The 19,434-nt window shown below is 42.2% G+C and overlaps 1 protein-coding gene across 2 annotated transcripts in view; it reads left to right on the top strand.

Moving 5' to 3' along the window:
- The window catches only part of cenps (centromere protein S), a 71,043-nt gene that overhangs the window by 35,270 nt on the left and 16,339 nt on the right, over positions 1-19,434 (top strand). The window contains exons 5-6 of one of the 2 annotated variants that reach the window (XR_010016113.1): positions 2,115-2,301; positions 9,448-9,672. Coding sequence is in view for 1 of the 2 variants with exons in the window: in XM_063033361.1 (XP_062889431.1) it covers positions 2,115-2,267 (153 nt within the window). In the remaining variant the exon portion in view is untranslated. The remainder of the gene's footprint in view (positions 1-2,114; positions 2,302-9,447; positions 9,673-19,434) is intronic. The other variant, XM_063033361.1, reaches the window with a different exon arrangement.

Consider the following 19,434-nt stretch of genomic DNA (forward strand, 5'->3'; position numbering starts at 1 on the left):
TTCGTGGAGAAACAGTATATACTCAACCCAGAAACTCTGCCTCAGAAATCCCAGAGTAGTCCTCCACTCTTTTCCCCATTCTCCTTCTTTCCCATTTCTTATTAGTCCAAGTGTGGAATTTGGGAATAGGGTGTTTCAAAGTACTTAACTACAATAAGATTTAAATATCTCTTATTGATGGGTCACAGTTAGATCTGTCCCAATCCTGCAGATGCTGATGGTGATTAGCAGAATGTGACCGCTAGAAATAGAGCTGCCCTGCCTTTTTGCTGCGGTTGGTGTCGCTGCTGTGGGCATCGTGAGCGCTGCTGAGGCTGGCCGTGTGCATGCATCATGGTGTCGTGTCGTGGTTTCCATGAAAGCTAGAATCGGGTGTGAAAAGCGGGGCCTGTTGACGAGTGAGCAATTTTAAACAAATATAGCCCTGACCTTTGCATGCATTCTGTAAGTTAGCGCATTTTAAGTCCACTTAGTCAAAAAACTGCCGCTTTAATGCACCGTTTGGGCTAATTTGAGGGCACAAACAGATAAACAGAATGAGAATTTTAGTTATGTATAGATTTTAAAAGTATACCGTACTGGCAGAGTGAACTTTACTGTTCTGTCTACCAAATTTATCTCACTTCATTCCTTCTTACAAGTCAAAATACAGATCCTCGAGGAACACCATTTGCCACATCACATCGATAACCCAGTGTACTAACAAAATGATACTAAGGGATGGCTTTCGTCTCTTGAAGGTCCTTACATACAGTGGACCCTTTGAATGGGGTAACTGAACCAGGAAGAAACTGACTTGAAGCATTAACTTTATACTTTATTGTCACCAAACAATTGATACTAGAACGTGCAATCATCACAGTGATATTTGATTCTGCGCTTTCCGCTCCCTGGATTACAAATATTAAATATTAAAAATAGTAAGAATTAGTAAATATTTAAAATTTTAATTATAAATCATAAATAGAAAAATGGAAAGTATGGTAGTGCAAAAAAACGGAGAGGCAGGTCCGGATATTTGGAGGGTACGGCCCAGATCTGGGTCAGGATCCGTTCAGTAGTCTTATCACAGTTGGAAAGAAGCTGTTCCCAAATCTGCCCATACGAGTCTTCAAGCTCCTGAGCCTTCTTCCGGAGGGAAGAGGGACGAAAAGTGTTTTGGCTGGGTGGGTCACGTCCTTGATTATCCTGGCAGCACTGCTCCGACAGCGTGCGGTGTAAAGTGAGTCCAAGGACGGAAGATTGGTTTGTGTGATGTGCTGCGCCGTGTTCACGATCTTCTGCAGCTTCTTTCGGTCTTGGACAGGACAACTTCCATACCATGTTGTGATGCACCCTAGAAGAATGCTTTCTATAGTGCATCTATAAAAATTAGTGAGGGTTTTAGTGGACAGGCCAAATTTCTTTAGTTTTCTCAGGAAGTAAAGGCGCTGCTGGGCCTTCTTGGCAGTGAAATCTGCTTGGTTGGACCAAGTCAGGTCATTTGTGATATTGACCCTGAGGAACTTAAAGCTTTTGATCTGTTCCACTTGCGCACCACCGATGTAAATTGGGTCGTGTGGTCCGCTACTCCTTCTGAAATCAACAACCAATTCCTTCGCAAACAACAGGAATTCTGCAGATGCTGGAAATTCAAGCAACACACATCAAAGTTGCTGGTGAACGCAGCAGGCCAGGCAGCATCTGTAGGAAGAGGTGCAGTCGATGTTTCAGGCCGAGACCCTTCGTCAGGACTAACTGAAGGAAGAGTGAGTAAGGGATTTGAAAGTTGGAGGGGGAGGGGGAGATCCAAAATGATAGGAGAAGACAGGAGGGGGAGGGATAGAGCCAAGAGCTGTACAGGTGATAGGCAAAAGGCGATACAAGAGGATCATGGGACAGGAGAAGACAATAACCAATTCCTTCGTCTTGCTGACGTTGAGGGATAGGTTATTGTCTTCGCGCCATGCCACCAGGTTCTTAATTTCCTCTTTGTACTCAAATTTTGTGAAAATCTATAAAAGTGACATCTGAGATGTGAGAGATAGTTAGACCACTCAGCCAACTTGATATTGCAGCATGTGTTTTAATGAACCTGAAGCTTATTAATTAATGTACAATGTCTTTTTCCCCAGGAAAACTTCATTACAGAGAAATGTAATGAACTTGCTGCTAGTAATGCTGAGCAAAAAGAAAAGAAAATCATCACTGCTGGAAAAGGAAAGAAGAAATCTGGTAACCACGGAGAATCCAGAATAATAGAAAACGAAGACACTACAGATAACTAATCTGCAATTTGAAAACTTGGACATAGGACTGACTGTAAGATCACTTAGCTTCATATACTTTTACCATGAGAAATGTTTTTATCTTTCTTTTTGAGAGATATGGCAGAGGGATGTTTGAAACTTAAATGATTACCTGAATTAAGGAAAAAAAAAATTTATTTTGTTATGGAAAATAACGAAATTCACCAAGTAGGTGTTAGTGTTTACATGGCTACTAATTTTGAAAACTGTAGCCAATTCCTATTGAGAATAACACACAGTTGTATTATGCATCATAAATTAGATAGCTAATTTTAAGGTACTTTTCCCCCCAATTTTGGACAATTTAAAATTCCTATTAGAAGGTGCTTATTATTTTCTGGTTGTGGTACCACCTTGTGTATAGTTTATGCAGTAAAACTGCCATGCATATTAAATTAAAAAATATTAATGCATTGTAATACTAAAATATTAATGTGTTAAATAGCTGTATAGGGCGACACAGCAGCGTGGTGGTTAGCACAATGTTTTACAGTACAGGCGGCCTAGGTTCAATGCCCTTCACTGCCTGTAAAGAGTTTGTACGTTCTCCCCGTAACCGTGTGGGTTTCATCCAGGTGTTCCAGCTTCCTCCTACAGTCCAAAGATACGCATCAGGTAGATTAATTGGTCATTGTAAATTGAACCATGATTGGGCTAGGATTAAATCAGGGGATTACTGGGTGGCGTGGTTCAAAGGGTCGGAAGGATCTATTCCGTGCTGTATCACAGTAAATAAATAAATAAATACAATTTTCAAAATACTTCTTGCAAGGAAAATGCATTAGTCATTCTTGCTATAACCCTGCTGTAGAATACTGCTAAATCATTCTTACAGCAGGGAGTGCACAGGAAAAGTCAGTAGCCATTGTTTCTGAAATATTGGGAATTTATTCTATTTGCATTCTAATTTCTTCTATCATATACAGTACCTACAGTACCTAAACCCGTAACCCTTACAGTCCTCTATCCATGGCCAGTCTTTCAAGATGTCCCTAGGTATAGCCCATCATCAGAGATTTTTCCTCTCCTAGAGATGAGGTCTTTGGAGCTTCTGTTGGCATTTCTGTAGCTCTGGGTTTTTATCAGATGGGGATGTTAGCTCCATGCTCAACCCTCCTCCTTTCATGGCCAGGCTTGGCACTGTCATAGTCATAGTCATAGTCATACTTTATTGATCCCGGGAGAAATTGGTTTTCGTTACAGTTGCACCATAAATAATAAATATTAATAAAACCATAAATAGTTAAATAGTAATATGTAAATTATGCCAGGAAATAAGTCCAGGACCAGCTTATTGGCTCAGGGTGTCTGACCTTCCAAGGGAGGAGTTGTAAAGTTTGATGGCCACAGGCAGGAATGACTTCCTATGACGCTCAGTGTTGCATCTCGGTGGAATGAGTTTCTGGCTGAATGCACTCCTGTGCCCAACCAGTACATTATGTAGTGGATGGAAGACATTGTCCAAGAGGGGGTGCAGCTTGGACAGCATCCTCTTTTCAGACACCACCGTGAGAGAGTCCAGTTCCATCCCCACAACATCACCGGCCTTACGAATGAGTTTGTTGATTCTGTTGGTGTCTGCTACCCTCAGCCTGCTGCCCCAGCACACAACAGCAAACACGACAGCTTGACTTGTACATACTTTTATAATTGCTTGGAACTTTGAATCTAGAAGCAGAGGTAAATCTAGAGGTTCTTGTACTATTTTCAAACTTTTCATTTCTAAATGTGGGGGCTTTGAGGTAGAGTGAAAACTGCCAAAAGACATGGCGAAGATGTCTGAGTAGATAATAGTGTAAAAATAAAATGGTCTCCCCTTCCCTCCAACTCCCACCTTTGACAAACAGGTAACATTGCGGCCAAAAAGTTCTATTCAAAAGGTTCAAAGGAACATCTAAACAAGCCTGATGCATTTTGGAAACAAGTCCTGTGGACTGATGAAGTTAAAATGGAACTTTTTGGCTGCAATGAGCAAAGGTATGTTTGGAGAAAAAAGGGTGCAGAATCTCATGAAAAGAACACCTCTCTGACTGTTAAGCACGGGGGTGGATCAATCATGCTTTGGGCTTGTGTTGCAGCCAGAGGCACGGGGAACATTTACTGGTAGAGGGAAGAATGAATTCAGTTAAATACCAGCAAATTCTGGAAGCAGACATCACACCGTCTGTAAAAAAGCCGAAGATGAAAAGAGGATGGTTCCTACAACAGGGTAATGATCCTAAACATACCTCAAAATCCGCAATGGATTATCCCAGGCGCAAGCTGAAGGTTTTGCCATGGCCCTCACAGTCCCCTAACCTAAACATCATCGAGAATCTGTGGATAGACCTCAAAAGAGTAGTGCATGCAAGACGGCCCAAGTAGCTAACAGAACTAGAAGCCTTTTGCAAGGAAGAATGGGAGAAAATCCCCCAAACAAGAATTGAAAGACTCTTAGCTGGCTACAGAAAGCGTTTACAAGCTGTGATACTTGCCAAAGGGGGTGTTACTAAGTACTGCCATGCAGGGTGCCCAAACTTTTGCTTCGGGCCCTTTTCCTTTTTTGTTATTTTGAAACTGTAAAAGATGGAAATAAATAAATTTTCTTGCTTAAAATATTAAAGAAATGTGTCATCTTTAACTTTATGCCTTTTGGAAATCAGTTCATTTTTTAGTCACAGTAACAGAAATTTTGACCGGGGTGCCCAAACTTTTGCATGCCACTGTATGTTACCATATACTACCCTGAGATTCATTTTTATGCTGGCATTCACAGTAGAACAAAGATATACAAAAGAATCAGTGGAAAAACTACACACAAAGACTGACAAACCAATGTGCTAAAGAAGACAAATTGTGCAAATACAAAAATCCCCAATAATCACTTAACCAACCAACCAACAAATAAATAAATAAATAATGCTGAACACTTGAGTCGTAGTGGCCTTGAAAGTGGGTCCATAGGTTGTAGAATCAGTTCAGTGTTAAGGTGAATGAAGTTATTCACGCTGGTTCAGGATCCTGATGGTTGAAGGGTAAACTGTTCCTAAATTTCCTAAACACCTAAGAGTCCTTACCTCCTTCCTGATGGCAGTATTACAAAGTAACCAAAGATGTAAAGAAATGAACAATTATAGTTTGGAGCACTCAAGGTTGTGCAAGTAGATTATTTTCCATATATAGGGCTAATGTTTTATTGAAGTTGCGTTCTGAATAATCCTGTACTTGTGTTTGGGAGAGCAAGGGCCTTCTGTTGCTTGCTTTAGAACATTACAGTTGGCTGTACTTTGTCTATTATGATTTTGTCTATAGTTGCATATTTTGAAATTTGTTTGATCAGTTCTATAAACTTTTAATTTTATTGTGCCCTTGGGTTACCATGTGCGATTTTAAATGGGTAAAATTTATTAGGAAGTATGTATAAATCCACAGTTCCCTGACCTCAAAGCTAAGGTTATTTTTTTGTCATGAGACATTTAATATATGACATATTCAACATTCATTCATTCATTTATTTATTTATTGGCATGTGCCTGCATGTGTGCGAGTCTGTGCGTTGCGTGCATGCGTCTGTGTGTGTGTGTCCATGATGATGTCTTTTTCATGGCTTTTTACAAGACGCGGAGCGAGAGAGAGAGAGACTGTGTGGGCACCACTCCTCACACAGACATTTTTTTTGCAGTATTTTTCCCTTGATTTTATGAGGTCGAGTTGCGATCTCGACACTCAACCCGGCACGGGTGGAAAGCATATTCGGGAGCAGACCCAACTGGTTTTAAACCCGGGAACCTCCGCTCCTGGGTCCAGCGCCAATGTCATTGCGCCACCAGCCGGCCCAAGATATTCAACATTTAAGAGAAATTTGGAGAGTTACATGGATGGGAGGGGTATGGAGGGCTATTGTCTGGGTGCAGGTCGATGGGATTAGGGGTGCGGCATAGACTAGGTGGACTCAAGGCCTATTTCTATGCTGTAGTGTTCTATGACTCTTTCACTCTGTGTTCTGAACCTTGTTATGACTATACATCAAGCAGCAGATTTGGTTAAATAATTTTAAACAGCTCTAAATATATTACAGCATTTTACTGACTGGCCATGTTATGTATGAATGCCTGGAATCCAAAAACCTGAAGCTTCCTGTTTTATTAGTGCAAAGGTTTGTTTTGTAGTTGAACCTGCAGAATTTTAAACCTCAAATGAAATTTCAGAGTAATAGTGATGAAATTTATGTTTGTGATGTTAAATCTGCCCTTCTGTTAAATATGGTGTAAATCTCTATCTATGGTGCAATTAATTTGACATAATGATATAGATTTATCCCTGAGTGAGGTCTCAAGTGACCAGAAATGAAGACACATCAAATGGATTTGTATTTTTCATAATAGCGTTGTGAGCTAGAACGCTGCTCTTTCATTACTACATCCTTGTTGAAATTCAGCTGAAAGAGTTGAGAACATAGACTTTAATCTCTAGCAGCAATAAAGGTCCATTTGAAGGGAGTTTGGAAGATCTTGACCCGATTCCCAGTTGGCGTCAGTTCACAATACAGTTCTCAATCATTCAGCACTAATTAGCACAAGGACACATAGCATCTGGAGTGGGAAAATAGAAAGATGATAATAGTTCCTTAGAGAGAAGTCTGGCATTTAACTGGCACTCAGCCTGTGTGCTCACCTGGAGTATCCTTGAACATCAGATCTAACAATTTGCTTACCAGATCTGTCATAGTGTTGCATTGGCAAAGTCAGTGTTGCATTTGTGTGTGGTTCAAAAGTATGATTAACACAGAATAGAATCACAAACGAGCAACAGTGAATAAGCAAAATAATGTTTTATTTGATTGATCTACCCTCATCAAATGGAGGAACCGGAGATTCAGTTTTCAGATTTCCAAAAGTAATGTTAATTTGCTTTGAATTCACCTCAATTTGTTGATCTACAGAATTAAATTTTGTACTTAAAAAGTCAAACCATATAAAGCACAGTGCAAAAGTTCAAAGTAAAGTTATCAAAGTACGTATATGTTACCATATCATAAACACAAACAGTTCTGCAGATGCTGGAAATCTAAAGCAACATATGCAAAATGCTGGAGGAACTCAGCAGATCAGGCAGCATCCATGGAAATAAACAAACAGTCAACATTTTGGACCAAGACCCATCTTCGGGACTGGAAAGGAAGGGGAAGGCGCTAGACTAAAAATGGGGGGTGGGGGGGGGGATGGTGTAGGGGAAGAAGGGCCAGCTAGAAGATGATAGGTGAAACTAGGTGGGTAGGAAAGGTAAAGGGCTGGACATGAAGGAATCTGATAGGAGAAGAGAGTGAACCAGAGGAGAAAGGGAAGAAGGAGGGACACCAGGGGGAAGTGATAGGTAGGTGAAAAGAGATAAGGAGCTAAAGTGGGGAAAACAAGAAGGAGGAAAGGGGAGGGAATTTTTTTTACTAGAAGTAGAAATCGACATTGATGCCATCAGGTTGGAGACTTCCCAGACAGAATATAAGGTGTGGCTCCTGCACCCTGAGAATGGCCTCATCTTGGACTGACATGATGGAACAGGAATAGGAATTGGAATAAGAATGTTTGAAGTTCCGCTGTTGGTGTTGTAGGTGCTCAATGAAGCAGTTCCCCAATTTACGACAGGTCTCACCAATGTAAAAGGGGCCATATCGGGAGCACTGGATGCAATAGATGAACCCAGCAGATTCACACGTGAAGTGTTTCTTCACATTGATGGACTGCTTGGGGCCCTGAATGGAGATGAGGGAGGAGGTGAATGGGCAGATATAGCACTTTGGCTGCTTGCAGAGATAAGTGCCAGGAGGGAGATTAGTGGAGGAGGGATGAATAGACACAGAGGGAGTGATCCTAGTGGAAATAGATTTCTCCTTCTGGTAAAAATTATTTCCCTCCCCCTTTCCTCTTCTTCTGTTCCCCATTGTGGCCTCTTATCACCTGGTGCCCCTTCTCCTTCCCTTTCTCCTTCCCTTTCTCCTATGTTCCACTCTATCAGATTCCTTCCTTTCCAGTCCTTTACCTTTCCTACCCAACTGGCTTCACCTGTCACCTTCTAGTTAGTCCTCCTTCCCCTCCCCCTACCTTTTTATTCTGGCATCTTCCGTCTTCCCTTCCAGTGCTGAAGAAGGGTCTCAGCCCAAAATGTCGACTGTTTATGCATTTCCCAAGATGCTGTCTGACCTGATGATATTCTCCAGCGTTTTCTGTATGTTGTTGTTACCATATACTGCCTTGAGATTCATTTTCTTGTGGGCATTTCCAGTAGAACAAAGAAATACAATAGAATCAATGAGTAACTACATACAATGACTGACAAACAGCCAATGTGGAAAAAAAGACGAGTTGTGCAAATACAAAGTAATAATATTAAATAATACTGAGAACATGAGTAGTAGAGTCCTTGCAAGTGTGTCCATAGGTTGTGGAATCAGTTCAGTGTTGGGGTGAGTGAGTTTATCCATGCTAGTTCAGGGGCCTGATGGTCGTAGGGTAATAACTGTTGTTGAGGACATACGGCTCCAGTCCCTCCTTCCCGATGGCAGGTACAAGAAGAGAGCATGGTGGGGGTCCTTGATGATAGATCAAGCTGGCTGCAAATGTAAAGTTGGTTGATCCTTAAGATCACTGGGATGGATATATTACTAGCGTACTTTGTAATGCCAAAGTGTTGTAGAGACTTTGGATTTCTTGTGTGTCTATGAATGAACAATCCTATAGGGTTGAGGATTGCTTTCTTCCAGTTTTGTGAGTTCTGAGGTGATTGAGGAGGCCTAAGCAGGAGCAAAGACCACGAGTGGGACAGCAGGTCCATGGTGGGGCAGGGAGCGGGGTTGTTGAGTTCTTTGGGAGATGAGCTCAGTGGTGGGGAGGGTTTTTTCTGTGATGGATTGGGCTACATTCACCACTTTTTGTAAGTTCTTCTGTGTTTGGACGTAGGTGTTTCCATACCAGGCTGTGATGCAACCAGTCAGGATACTCTCCACTGTACATCTGTGTCAAAGTTTTAGATGACATAGTGAGTCTGTGAAAAACAATTTAAATCTTAGTAGTAAGTTTAAGTTTTATTAGATTTTGAGTGTCTACAATATTGAAAATATTCAAGTGGCTCAATTTAATATCAGTTTGTATACAATACTCAACCTGAAATTCTTAACTCTTTGCAGACATCCACGAAACAAGAAGCCTCAAAGAATGAAGGACAGAAACATCAGACCCCCAAAGCATCCCCTCCCCCCTACCACAAACAAGCAGCAACAGAAGCATCGACCCTCCCCCAACCCCTTCAAGCACTTTGAAGCATTTCTGTAGGACATTATGATCAGGAAAGTCCTGATTTGCTCAGGGCCTCATGAGTAAGTTAGGAGACATCAACACAAGACCAAATCAAGGTAATAGAGGTGTAGCAGATAGCCAGCCATTGCCATCATTTTTCAGTGGTACTAATACAAGGTCAAAAATCGCGTTCTTTTAAAACCTTTTGTTCCACTAATAGCTACAGTTACAGCTCAAAGGGGACAATAACTTTGTTCCTGTGAAATGATTTATTTTCAATCACACTCATCTTTAATGGAAAAGTAAATTGAATAATGGCAAATGTCATATTGCTACTTCAGAAAAATCAGCTTTCATGTTTGTGTGCATTGCTTTCATTTAAGGCTTTAGTGAATTGGTGATTACAGAGTTTCCAGAGGTGCAGTGGCCTCCAAGAGGACCACAAACCTGTCGTAGGTTTTGGAGGCCAGCGTGCCTCAATGACCCGGAGATCTATGTTGGCTGGAGTCAGGGCTTTACACTTTGGCTCATGGCTCTTGGTCACCCATGCCAAACAGTTCAAAGGTTAGAGGACAGACTAAGAGTGGTCCAGCGGTCCTCCAGATTTGAGGATTCAGCTCAGGGCTAACAAACCTGACTAGTTTAAAAAAAATTGTTACAGAAACAGCAGTGGAAACTCCTCCTACATCTGAGTGTGATGGTATTCCTGGTCTTCCATCCAGAACTTGCATGACTGACAGTAGTGAAAGCCAAGCTACACGACGAAAGAAGCCCTGAACATCACCAGAGATAGAGGACCTTCATTGCTGCCTGAAACACCAGCAGCATAACAGGCATTAGAGAGGCGCAGTGGGTACAAGTGCAGATGGGCACCAAATAGTGATGGAGCCCTGGGTTAAATATCTTGTTCAACACACGCAAAATGCCAGAGGAACACAGCAGGCCAGGCAGCACTAGTCGACGTTTCAGCCTGAAATGTCAACTGTGCTCTTCTCCTAGATGCTGCCTGGCCTGCTGAGTTCCTCCAGCATTTTGTGTGTGTTGCTTGGATTTCCAGCATCTGCAGATTTTCTCTCGTTTGTGATTGATTATCTTCTTCTTCAAATGGTTCCTGATGGTGTACAGTATAAGGATACTCCACGTAAACCCACGGTTGTCTAAATTGAAGCAGAATTGCTCACTTAAAGTCTTAAAAGCCAGTTTCACAATCACATTGGTGAGACTTTTGTTTATTGGTGAGACTTTGGCTTAGTGTAGGAAAAAAATATAAAATAACAGGAAAAACTCATTGTAATTCTGCTCCACTGTCACTATGTTACAAGGCTTCCTAAATGACTTTCTTGTTATTAGATTATGAAGACACGCAGTCCTCCTTTATTGTCATTTAGTAATGCATGCATTAAGAAATGATATAATATTTCCTCTAACCAACACACATAAAAGTTGCTGGTGAGTGCAGCAGGCCAGGCAGCATCTCTAGGAAGAGGTGCAGTTGACGTTTCAGGCCAAGACCCTTCGTCAGGACTGGCCTGCTGCGTTCACCAGCAACTTTTATGTGTGTTGCTTGAATTTCCGGCATCTGCAGAATTCCTGTTGTTTGCTTTTTTAATATTTCCTCCGGTGTGATATCACAAAACACAGGACAGACCAAGACTGAAAAAACTAACAAAACCACATAATTATAACATATAGTTACAACAGTGCAACAATACCATAACCTGATGAAGAAATCCATGAGCACAGTAAAAAGTTCAAAGTCTCTCAAATGTCCCACATCTCACGCAGACGGGAGAAGGAAGAAAAACTCTCTCTGCCATGCCGACCACAGTCCGACTCTGAGTCATCCGAAAACTTTGAGCCTCTGAATCAGCTCTCCGACACTGAGTACTGAGCACCATTTCTGTCTGAACGATTCGACCTCAATTTCGGTCGCCACCAGCAGGCAAAGCTAGGGATTTTGAGGCCTTCCCTCCGGAAGATTCCCGACCGTGCAGTAACGACAGCAGCGAGTGAGCGTTTCAGAAATTTCTCCAGATGTTCCTCTGTGCTTTCACGTTCGTCTCCATCAAATCAGAATTGTCCACGGCCCCTATTTAACGGATACAATATCATTTTTCACCGGAGGGCTGCACACGCACAGCGCGCTGCTCTCTCTCCTCCCGCCTATTATACAGTTAATAATGCTGAAGAATTCCTTTGGATTTATCTGGCTGCCTTAATGAATTAGAAGATGCACAGGAGGAACATGTGTGTTTACTTTAATTCAATGTGAGATTGGAATTGATAAAGTTAGATTATAATTTTGATCTGAATCTTATATTTAATTGGATAAAGGAATCTTAATTTTTTTTTTAAATGGAGGTAATAACACACCTTGCACAGTTGTTAGAGAGGTTAGTGCTTAATATAAAATCTCTAGCTACATAGCTTAACTGATTTACAGCTGTACTCTTGTCACTGTAGATGTTTCACCGACTGTTGTATGACTATGTAGATCTTAAGCATATTCATATTCTGTGCATTTTAGCCTTAATATATTCTAACATACTTCAGTAAATGGAATCACATGGGTAAACACAGCAGTAAATTTAGTAAATGACTAGCTAAATCTGTTCCGGTGATGATGGATAAGGAATAAGTATTGTGAGGATTACGTATTGTTAGGGATTACACAATACTGACATATGTTGTGAAATTTGTTGTTTTCTGGGAACAAGTACAGTGCAAGACAAAGGGTTTGCTAGAGAATGAAATCTAGTTCTAATCTAGGGGCATGAAAGGTAATTTCTAACATAGCAAGCACTTATTAGGTTAAATATTATTTAATTTCTGGTTAAGGTGGCACTACCGATCATGTGCAACAGCTTCTGGTAGTCAAAAAAAATGAGAAATCCAACTAAAAACATAACTAAAATGACCTTTTCTGTGGTAAATTGTTAAAGTATTGCCACAAACAGTGAAGGAGCAAGCGATGGTGAGGCAAGTTCATGTACTTGGCTGGAAGCTCAAGAAGAGCGTATTCATGTTAGCTCCTGCTTAAGCCCCCAACCCCAATAAGGGTCATGTGAAGCCATGGGAGCAGGTAGTGGATGGTAGGATGACTAGCTGGTGAATATCATAAGTTTCGGTTATGCGACCACTGTCGCCAGGCAGACAATTTCTTGAGTACTATTGATAGCGGCTGGGGTCATCCGTTTTGTAAAGACACTGCCCAGAAGAAGGCAATGGCAAACCACTTCTGTAGGAAAATTTGCCAAGATAATAGTAGTCATGGAAAGACCATGATTGCCCACGTCATACAACACGGCAAATAACGAATGAGCGATTGTTAAGTATCGGAAGAACTATCATTTATGGTTTATCTAGAACCAAAGTAGGTGATACCAGAGCATATTACTACTTTCCTAATTATAGTCATAGTCATAGTCATTGTCATACTTTATTGATCCCGGGGGAAATTGGTTTTCGTTACAGTTGCACCATAAGTATCAAAGATAAATAACGTGGATAACAAAGAGATGGCGGAGGAACTGAATGAGTATTTTGCATCAGTCTTCACAGTGGAAGACATGAGCAATATACCTGATAGCCAGAGGTATCAGGGAATAGAATTAGGTACAGTCAAGATTACTGGAGAGAAAGTGCTTGGGAAACTAAGTGGACTAAGAATAGATAAGTCTCCTGGTCCGGATGAGGTGCACCCAAGGGTTCTGAAGGAGGTGGCTTTGGAGATTGTGGAAGCATTGGAAATGATCGTCCAGGAATCAATAGACTCTGGCATGGTTCCGGAGGACTGGAAGGTCACAAATGTAGTTCCGCTTTTTAAGAAAGGAAGGAGGCAGCAAAAAGAAAATTATAGACCTATTAGTCTGACATCGGTAGTTGGAAAGATATTGGAGTCAATCCTCAAGGACGAGGTTATGAAATACCTTGAGGTGCATGACAAAATAGGCCGAAGCCAGCATGGTTTCATGAAGGGAAGATCCTGCCTCACCAACCTATTGGAATTTTTTGAGGTAATCTCGAATAAGATTGACAAGGGAGAGGCTGTGGATGTTGTGTATTTGGATTTTCAAAAGGCCTTCGATAAGGTGCCGCATATGAGGCTGCTTAATAAGATGAGAGCCCATGGAATTATAGGAAAGATATTGAAATGGGTGGAGCATTGGCTGATAGGCAGAAAGCAAAGGGTGGGAATAAAGGGATCCTATTCTGATTGGTTGCCGGTTACTAGTGGTGTTCCGCAGGGGTGGGTGTTGGGGCTGCTTCTTTTTACGATGTATATGGATGATTTGGATTATGGATTAAATGGTTTTGTGGCTAAGTTTGCGGATGACACCAAGATAGGTGGAGGAGCAGGAAATGTTGAAGAAACGGAAAGGTTGCAGAGAGACTTAGTCAGTTTGGGAGAGTGGGCAAAGAAATGGCAGATGAGATACAACGTTGACAAATGTACGGTTGTACATTTTGGAAGAAGAAATAATTGGGCAGATTATTATTTAGATGGGGAGAAAATTCAAAAATCGGAAGTGCAAAGGGACTTGGGGGTCCTCGTGCAGGATACCTTAAAAGTTAACCACCAAGTTGGATCAGCGGTAAGGAAAGCGAATGCTATGTTGGCATTCATTTCAAGAGGAATAGTGTATAAGAGTAAGGAGGTGTTGATGAGGCTCCATGGGGCATTAGTGAGACCTCATTGGAATACTGTGCAGTTTTGGGCCCCCTATCTTAGACAGGATGTACTGATGTTGGAGAGAGTTCAGAGAAGATTTATGAAGATGATTCCTGGAATGCAGGGGCTAACATATGAGGAGTGTTTGTGAGCTCTTGGACTGTATTCATTAGAGTATTGAAGAATGAGAGGGGATCTCATAGAAACATTTCGAATGTTGAAAGGGTTGGACAGAGTAGATGTGGAAAGGTTGTTTCCCATGGTGGGTGAGTCCAGGACAAGAGGCCATAGTCTTAGAATTAGAGGGCACCCAGTTAAAACAGAGATGAGGAGAAATTTTTTTAGCCAGAGGGTCGTGGATTTGTGGAATTCGTTGCCACATACAGCTGTGGAGGCCCGATCATTGAGGGTGTTTAAGGAGGAGATTGACAGGTATCTAATTAGTCAGGGTATCAAGGGATATGGGGAAAAAACTGGAAATTGGAACTAGATGGGTGAATAGTTTATTTCGTGGGGGAGCTGCAGAGCAGACTTGATGGGCTGAATGGCCTACTTCTGCTCCTTTGTCTTGTCTTGTGAAATAATAAATAGTAATAGAACCATCAATAGTTAAATAGTAATATGTAAATTATGCCAGTAAATTATGAAATAAGTCCAGGACCAGCCTATTGGCTCAGGGTGTCTGACCCTCCAAGGGAGGAGTTGTAAAGTTTGATGGCCACAGGCAGGAATGACTTCCTATGACGCTCTGTGCTGCATCTCGGTGGAATGAGTCTCTGGCTGAATGTACTCCTGTGCCCACCCAGTACATTATGTAGCAGTAGTGGATGGGAGACATTGACCAAGATGGCATGCAACTTAGACAACATCCTCTTTTCAGACACCACCGTGAGAGAGTCCAGTTCCATCCCCATAACATCACTGGCCTTACGAATGAGTTTGTTGATTCTGTTGGTGTCTGCTGCCCCAGCACACAACAGCTAACATGATAGCACTGGCCACCACAGACACGTAGAACATCCTCAGCATCGTCCTGCAGATGTTAAAGGACCTCAGTCTCCTCAGGAAATAGAGATGGATCTGACCCTTCTTGTAGACAGCCTTGGTGTTCTTTGACCAGTCCAGTTTATTGTCAATTCATATCCCCGGTATTTGTAATCCTCCACCATGTCCACACTGACCCCTGGATGGAAACGGGTCACCGGTACCTTAGCTCTCCTCAGGTCTACCACCAGCTCCTTAGTCTTTTTCACATTAAGCTGCAGATAATTCTGCTTACACCATGTGACAAAGTTTCCTACCATAGCCTGAACTCAGCCTCATCTCCCTTGCTGATGCATCCAACTATGGTAGAGTCATCCAAAAACTTCTGAAGATGACAAGACTCTGTGCAGTAGTTGAAATCTGAGGTGTAAATGGTGAAGAGAAAAGGAGACAAGACAGTCCCCTGTGGAGCCCCAGTGCTGCTGATCACTCTGTTGGACACACAGTGTTGCAAGCACACGTACTGTGGTCTGCCAGTCAGGTAATCAAGAATCCATGATACCAGGGAAGCATCCACCTGCATCACTCAGCTTCTCCCCCAGCAGGGCAGGGCGGATGGTGTTGAATGCACTGGAGAAGTCAAAAAACATGACACAAAAAGTTGTGTCAACTCTTGCTGCATAATTCATAGGATGGAGGAATAGTGGAGGTTCCTATTCTCCAATATAGGCCAATAGTGTTTGTGGAGTGGATATAGGAGAGTAGTGTTTGTATGTTGAATAATAGAAGAGCAGATTATTATTTAAATAGTGAAAGATTGCAGCATGCTGTTGTGCAGAGGGGCTTGGGAGTGCTTGTACATGAATCTCAAAAAGTTAGCTTGCAGGTGCAACAGGTTATTGAGAAGGCAAATGGAATGTTGGCCTTCATTGCTAAAGGGATTGAATTGAAGAGCAGGGAGGTCATGCTGCAACTATACGAGGTACTGGTGATGCCGCATCTGGAGTACTGTGAGCATATTCTGACTTTGGAGGCAGTGCAGAGGAGGTTCACCAGGTGATTCCAGAGATGAAGGGGTTAACTTATGAGGAGAGATTGAGTAGCCTGGGACTATACTCTCTGGAATTCAGAACAAGAGGGTATCTTAGAAACATACAAAAATTTGAAAGGGACAGATAAGATAGAAGTAGGAAAGTTGTTTCCATTGGTAGGTGAGACTAGAACTAGGGGTCATTGCCTCAAGATTCAGGGGAGAAGATTTAGGATGGAGATGAGGAGAAATTGTTTTTCCCAGAGAGTGGTGAATCTGTGGAATTCTCTGCCCAAGGAAGCAGTTGAGGCTTCTTCATTAAATATATTTAAGATACAGTTAGATAGGTTTTTACATAGTAAGGGAATTAAGGGTTATGGGGAAAAGGCAGGTAGATGGAGCTGAGTTTATGGACAGATCAGCCATGATCTTATTGAATGGAGGGGCAGGCTCAAAGGGCCGGATGGCCTACTCCTGCTCCTACTTCTTAGGTTCTTGTGTTCTTATGTATGGGGACTACTTCTGTTTATAGAAAGGAAGACAAAATCAGAATCAGGTTTTATTATTACTGGCATACAGTGTGCTGTAAAATTTGTTGTTTTATGGCAGTACAGTGCAAGACATGTAAATGACTATAAGTTACAAAATTACTGCTGTAGAGGAATAATAATGATCATGGGTTCATGGACCATTCAGAAATCTGCTGGCAGAAGAAAAGCTGTTCCTAAAACACTGAGTGTGTGTCTTCAGGTTCCTGTACTTCCTCCCCAATGTTAGTAATGAGAAGAGGGCATGTCCTGAATGGTGAGGGTCTTTAGTGATGGATACTGTCTTCTTAAGATGCTGTCTCTTGATGGCAAAGGGTTTGCTAGAGAATGAATTAGATTAGAAATCCAGCTAATTTTAGTCCCGATGAATGAAAGGTAATTTTAACATAACAAGCATTCGGCAAGTTTAGAACTGTTTTGGTCTTTCTGATTTGAGTGCCTTAGTGCTTAACAGACTGTGTAATGGTCCATTGAACAATTGATGATCTGAACAGTTGCTGTTGTTGTTGTTCGTCCTTCGTAGTCGAAGATGACCATGGCTTCAAAGTCAAATGGGAGATTGGTGGCTGTGGGTCCGGAGGTGACTGATGAGACCAATCCGGGCCCTGAAGGCTCGCCCCACATGTGGGACACAAGTGGGTGGGTGCTGTCGTGGCAGTGGATGCCTCGATGGTGCGCCTGACTTCAGCTGCACGGGCTCCTGTGGTGATCTTGCTGCGCCAAGCTAGACGGTCGAGGGCAAGCGTCTCCCACATGTTGATGTCAACACCCAGGCCTTTGAGGGATGCTTTGAGGCAGTCTTTGAAACATTTCTTCTGCCCCCCCCCCCCCGACTGAGCGCTTGCCCTGACACAGTTCTCCGTACAGCAGCTGCTTAGGCAGTCGGCTGTCTGGCATTCTGACCACATGTCCAGCCCACCTGGACCTGAGCAGTACGTTGTATGTAAATAGTATATCCAGGAACCCTGACCAGAATACAAACATATGCACAACCCAGAGATCAGGTGTCTAGAGAATGATCAAACTGGGAATTTCTTGAATAAGGCATTTGGTCAGTATAATCTTGAATAACCTTATTATGAACATAGAACATAGAACCATACAGCACAGTACTAGCCCTTTGGCCCATGACCTTTTAACCAAGATCAATCTAACCCTTCCCTCCCACATAGTCCTCCATTTTTTTGCATTATGTGCCTATCTGTGAGTCTCTTCAATGTCCCTAATGTATTTGCCTCAACCACCACTCTGGCAGTGTGTTCCATGCATCCCCATTCTATGTGTAAAAAAAACCTCTGACATACCCCCCTGTACTTTCCTCCAGTCACCTTAAAATTGTGACCCTTCATATTAGCCATTTCCGCTCTGGTAAAAAGTCAATGGCTATCTACTTAATCTATGCCTTTTAAAAAATTAAAAGAATTGATAGTTAATTTATTTTAAATAATGTATGTAACGTTAAATTAGCTATTTCTACCCTTGGGCGGTTGGGGGGGTGGGTAGAATAAAAGGGTATCTGGCTGCCCACTCAATGCCTCTTAATCATCTTGTACAGCTCTATCAAGTCACCTCTCATCGTCCTTCACTCCAAAGAGAAAAACCCTAGTTTGCTGAACATATAGAACCATAGAAACCATAGAAACTACAGCACAGAAACAGGCCCTTTGGCCCTTCTTGGCTGTGCCAAACCATTTTCTGCCTAGTCCCACTGACCTGCACACGGACCATATCCCTCCATACACCTCCCGTCCATGTATCTGTCCAATTTATTCTTAAATGTTAAAAAAGAACCCGCATTTACCACCTCGTCTGGCAGCTCATTCCATACTCCCACCACTCTCTGTGTGAAGAAGCCCCCCCTAATGTTCCCTTTAAACTTCTCTCCCCTCACCCTTAACCCATGTCCTCTGGTTTTTTTCTCCCCTTGCCTCAGTGGAAAAAGCCTGCTTGCATTCACTCTATCAATACCCATCATAATTTTATATACCTCTATCAAATCTCCCCTCATTCTTCTATGCTCCAGGGAATAAAGTCCTAACCTATTCAACCTTTCTCTGTAACTGAGTTTCTCAAGTCCCGGCAACATCCTTGTAAACCTTCTCTGCACTCTTTCAACCTTATTTATATCCTTCCTGTAATTTGGTGACCAAAACTGAACACAATACTCCAGATTCAGCCTCACCTATGCCTTATACAACCTCATCATAACATTCCAGCTCTTATACTCAATACTTGGAATAAAAAAGGCCAATGTACCAAAAGCTCTCTTTACGACCCTATCTACCTGTGACGACACTTTTAGGGAATTTTGTATCTGTATTCCCAGATCCCTCTGTTCCACTGCACTCCTCAGTGCCTTACCATTAACCCTGTATGTTCTACGTTGGTTTGTCCTTCCAACGTGCAATACCTCACACTTGACAGTATTAAACTCCATCTGCCATTTTTCAGCCCATTTTCCCAGCTGGTCCAAGTCCCTCTGCAGGCTCTGAAAACCTTCCTCACTGTCTACTACACCTCCAATCTTTGTATCATCAGCAAACTTGCTGATCCAATTTACCATATTATCATCCAGATCATTGATATAGATGACAAATAACAATGGACCCAGCACTGATCCCTGTGGCACACCACTAGTCACAGG

Source organism: Mobula hypostoma, chromosome 25 (assembly GCF_963921235.1).
Source record: "Mobula hypostoma chromosome 25, sMobHyp1.1, whole genome shotgun sequence".
NCBI lineage: Eukaryota > Metazoa > Chordata > Chondrichthyes > Myliobatiformes > Myliobatidae > Mobula > Mobula hypostoma.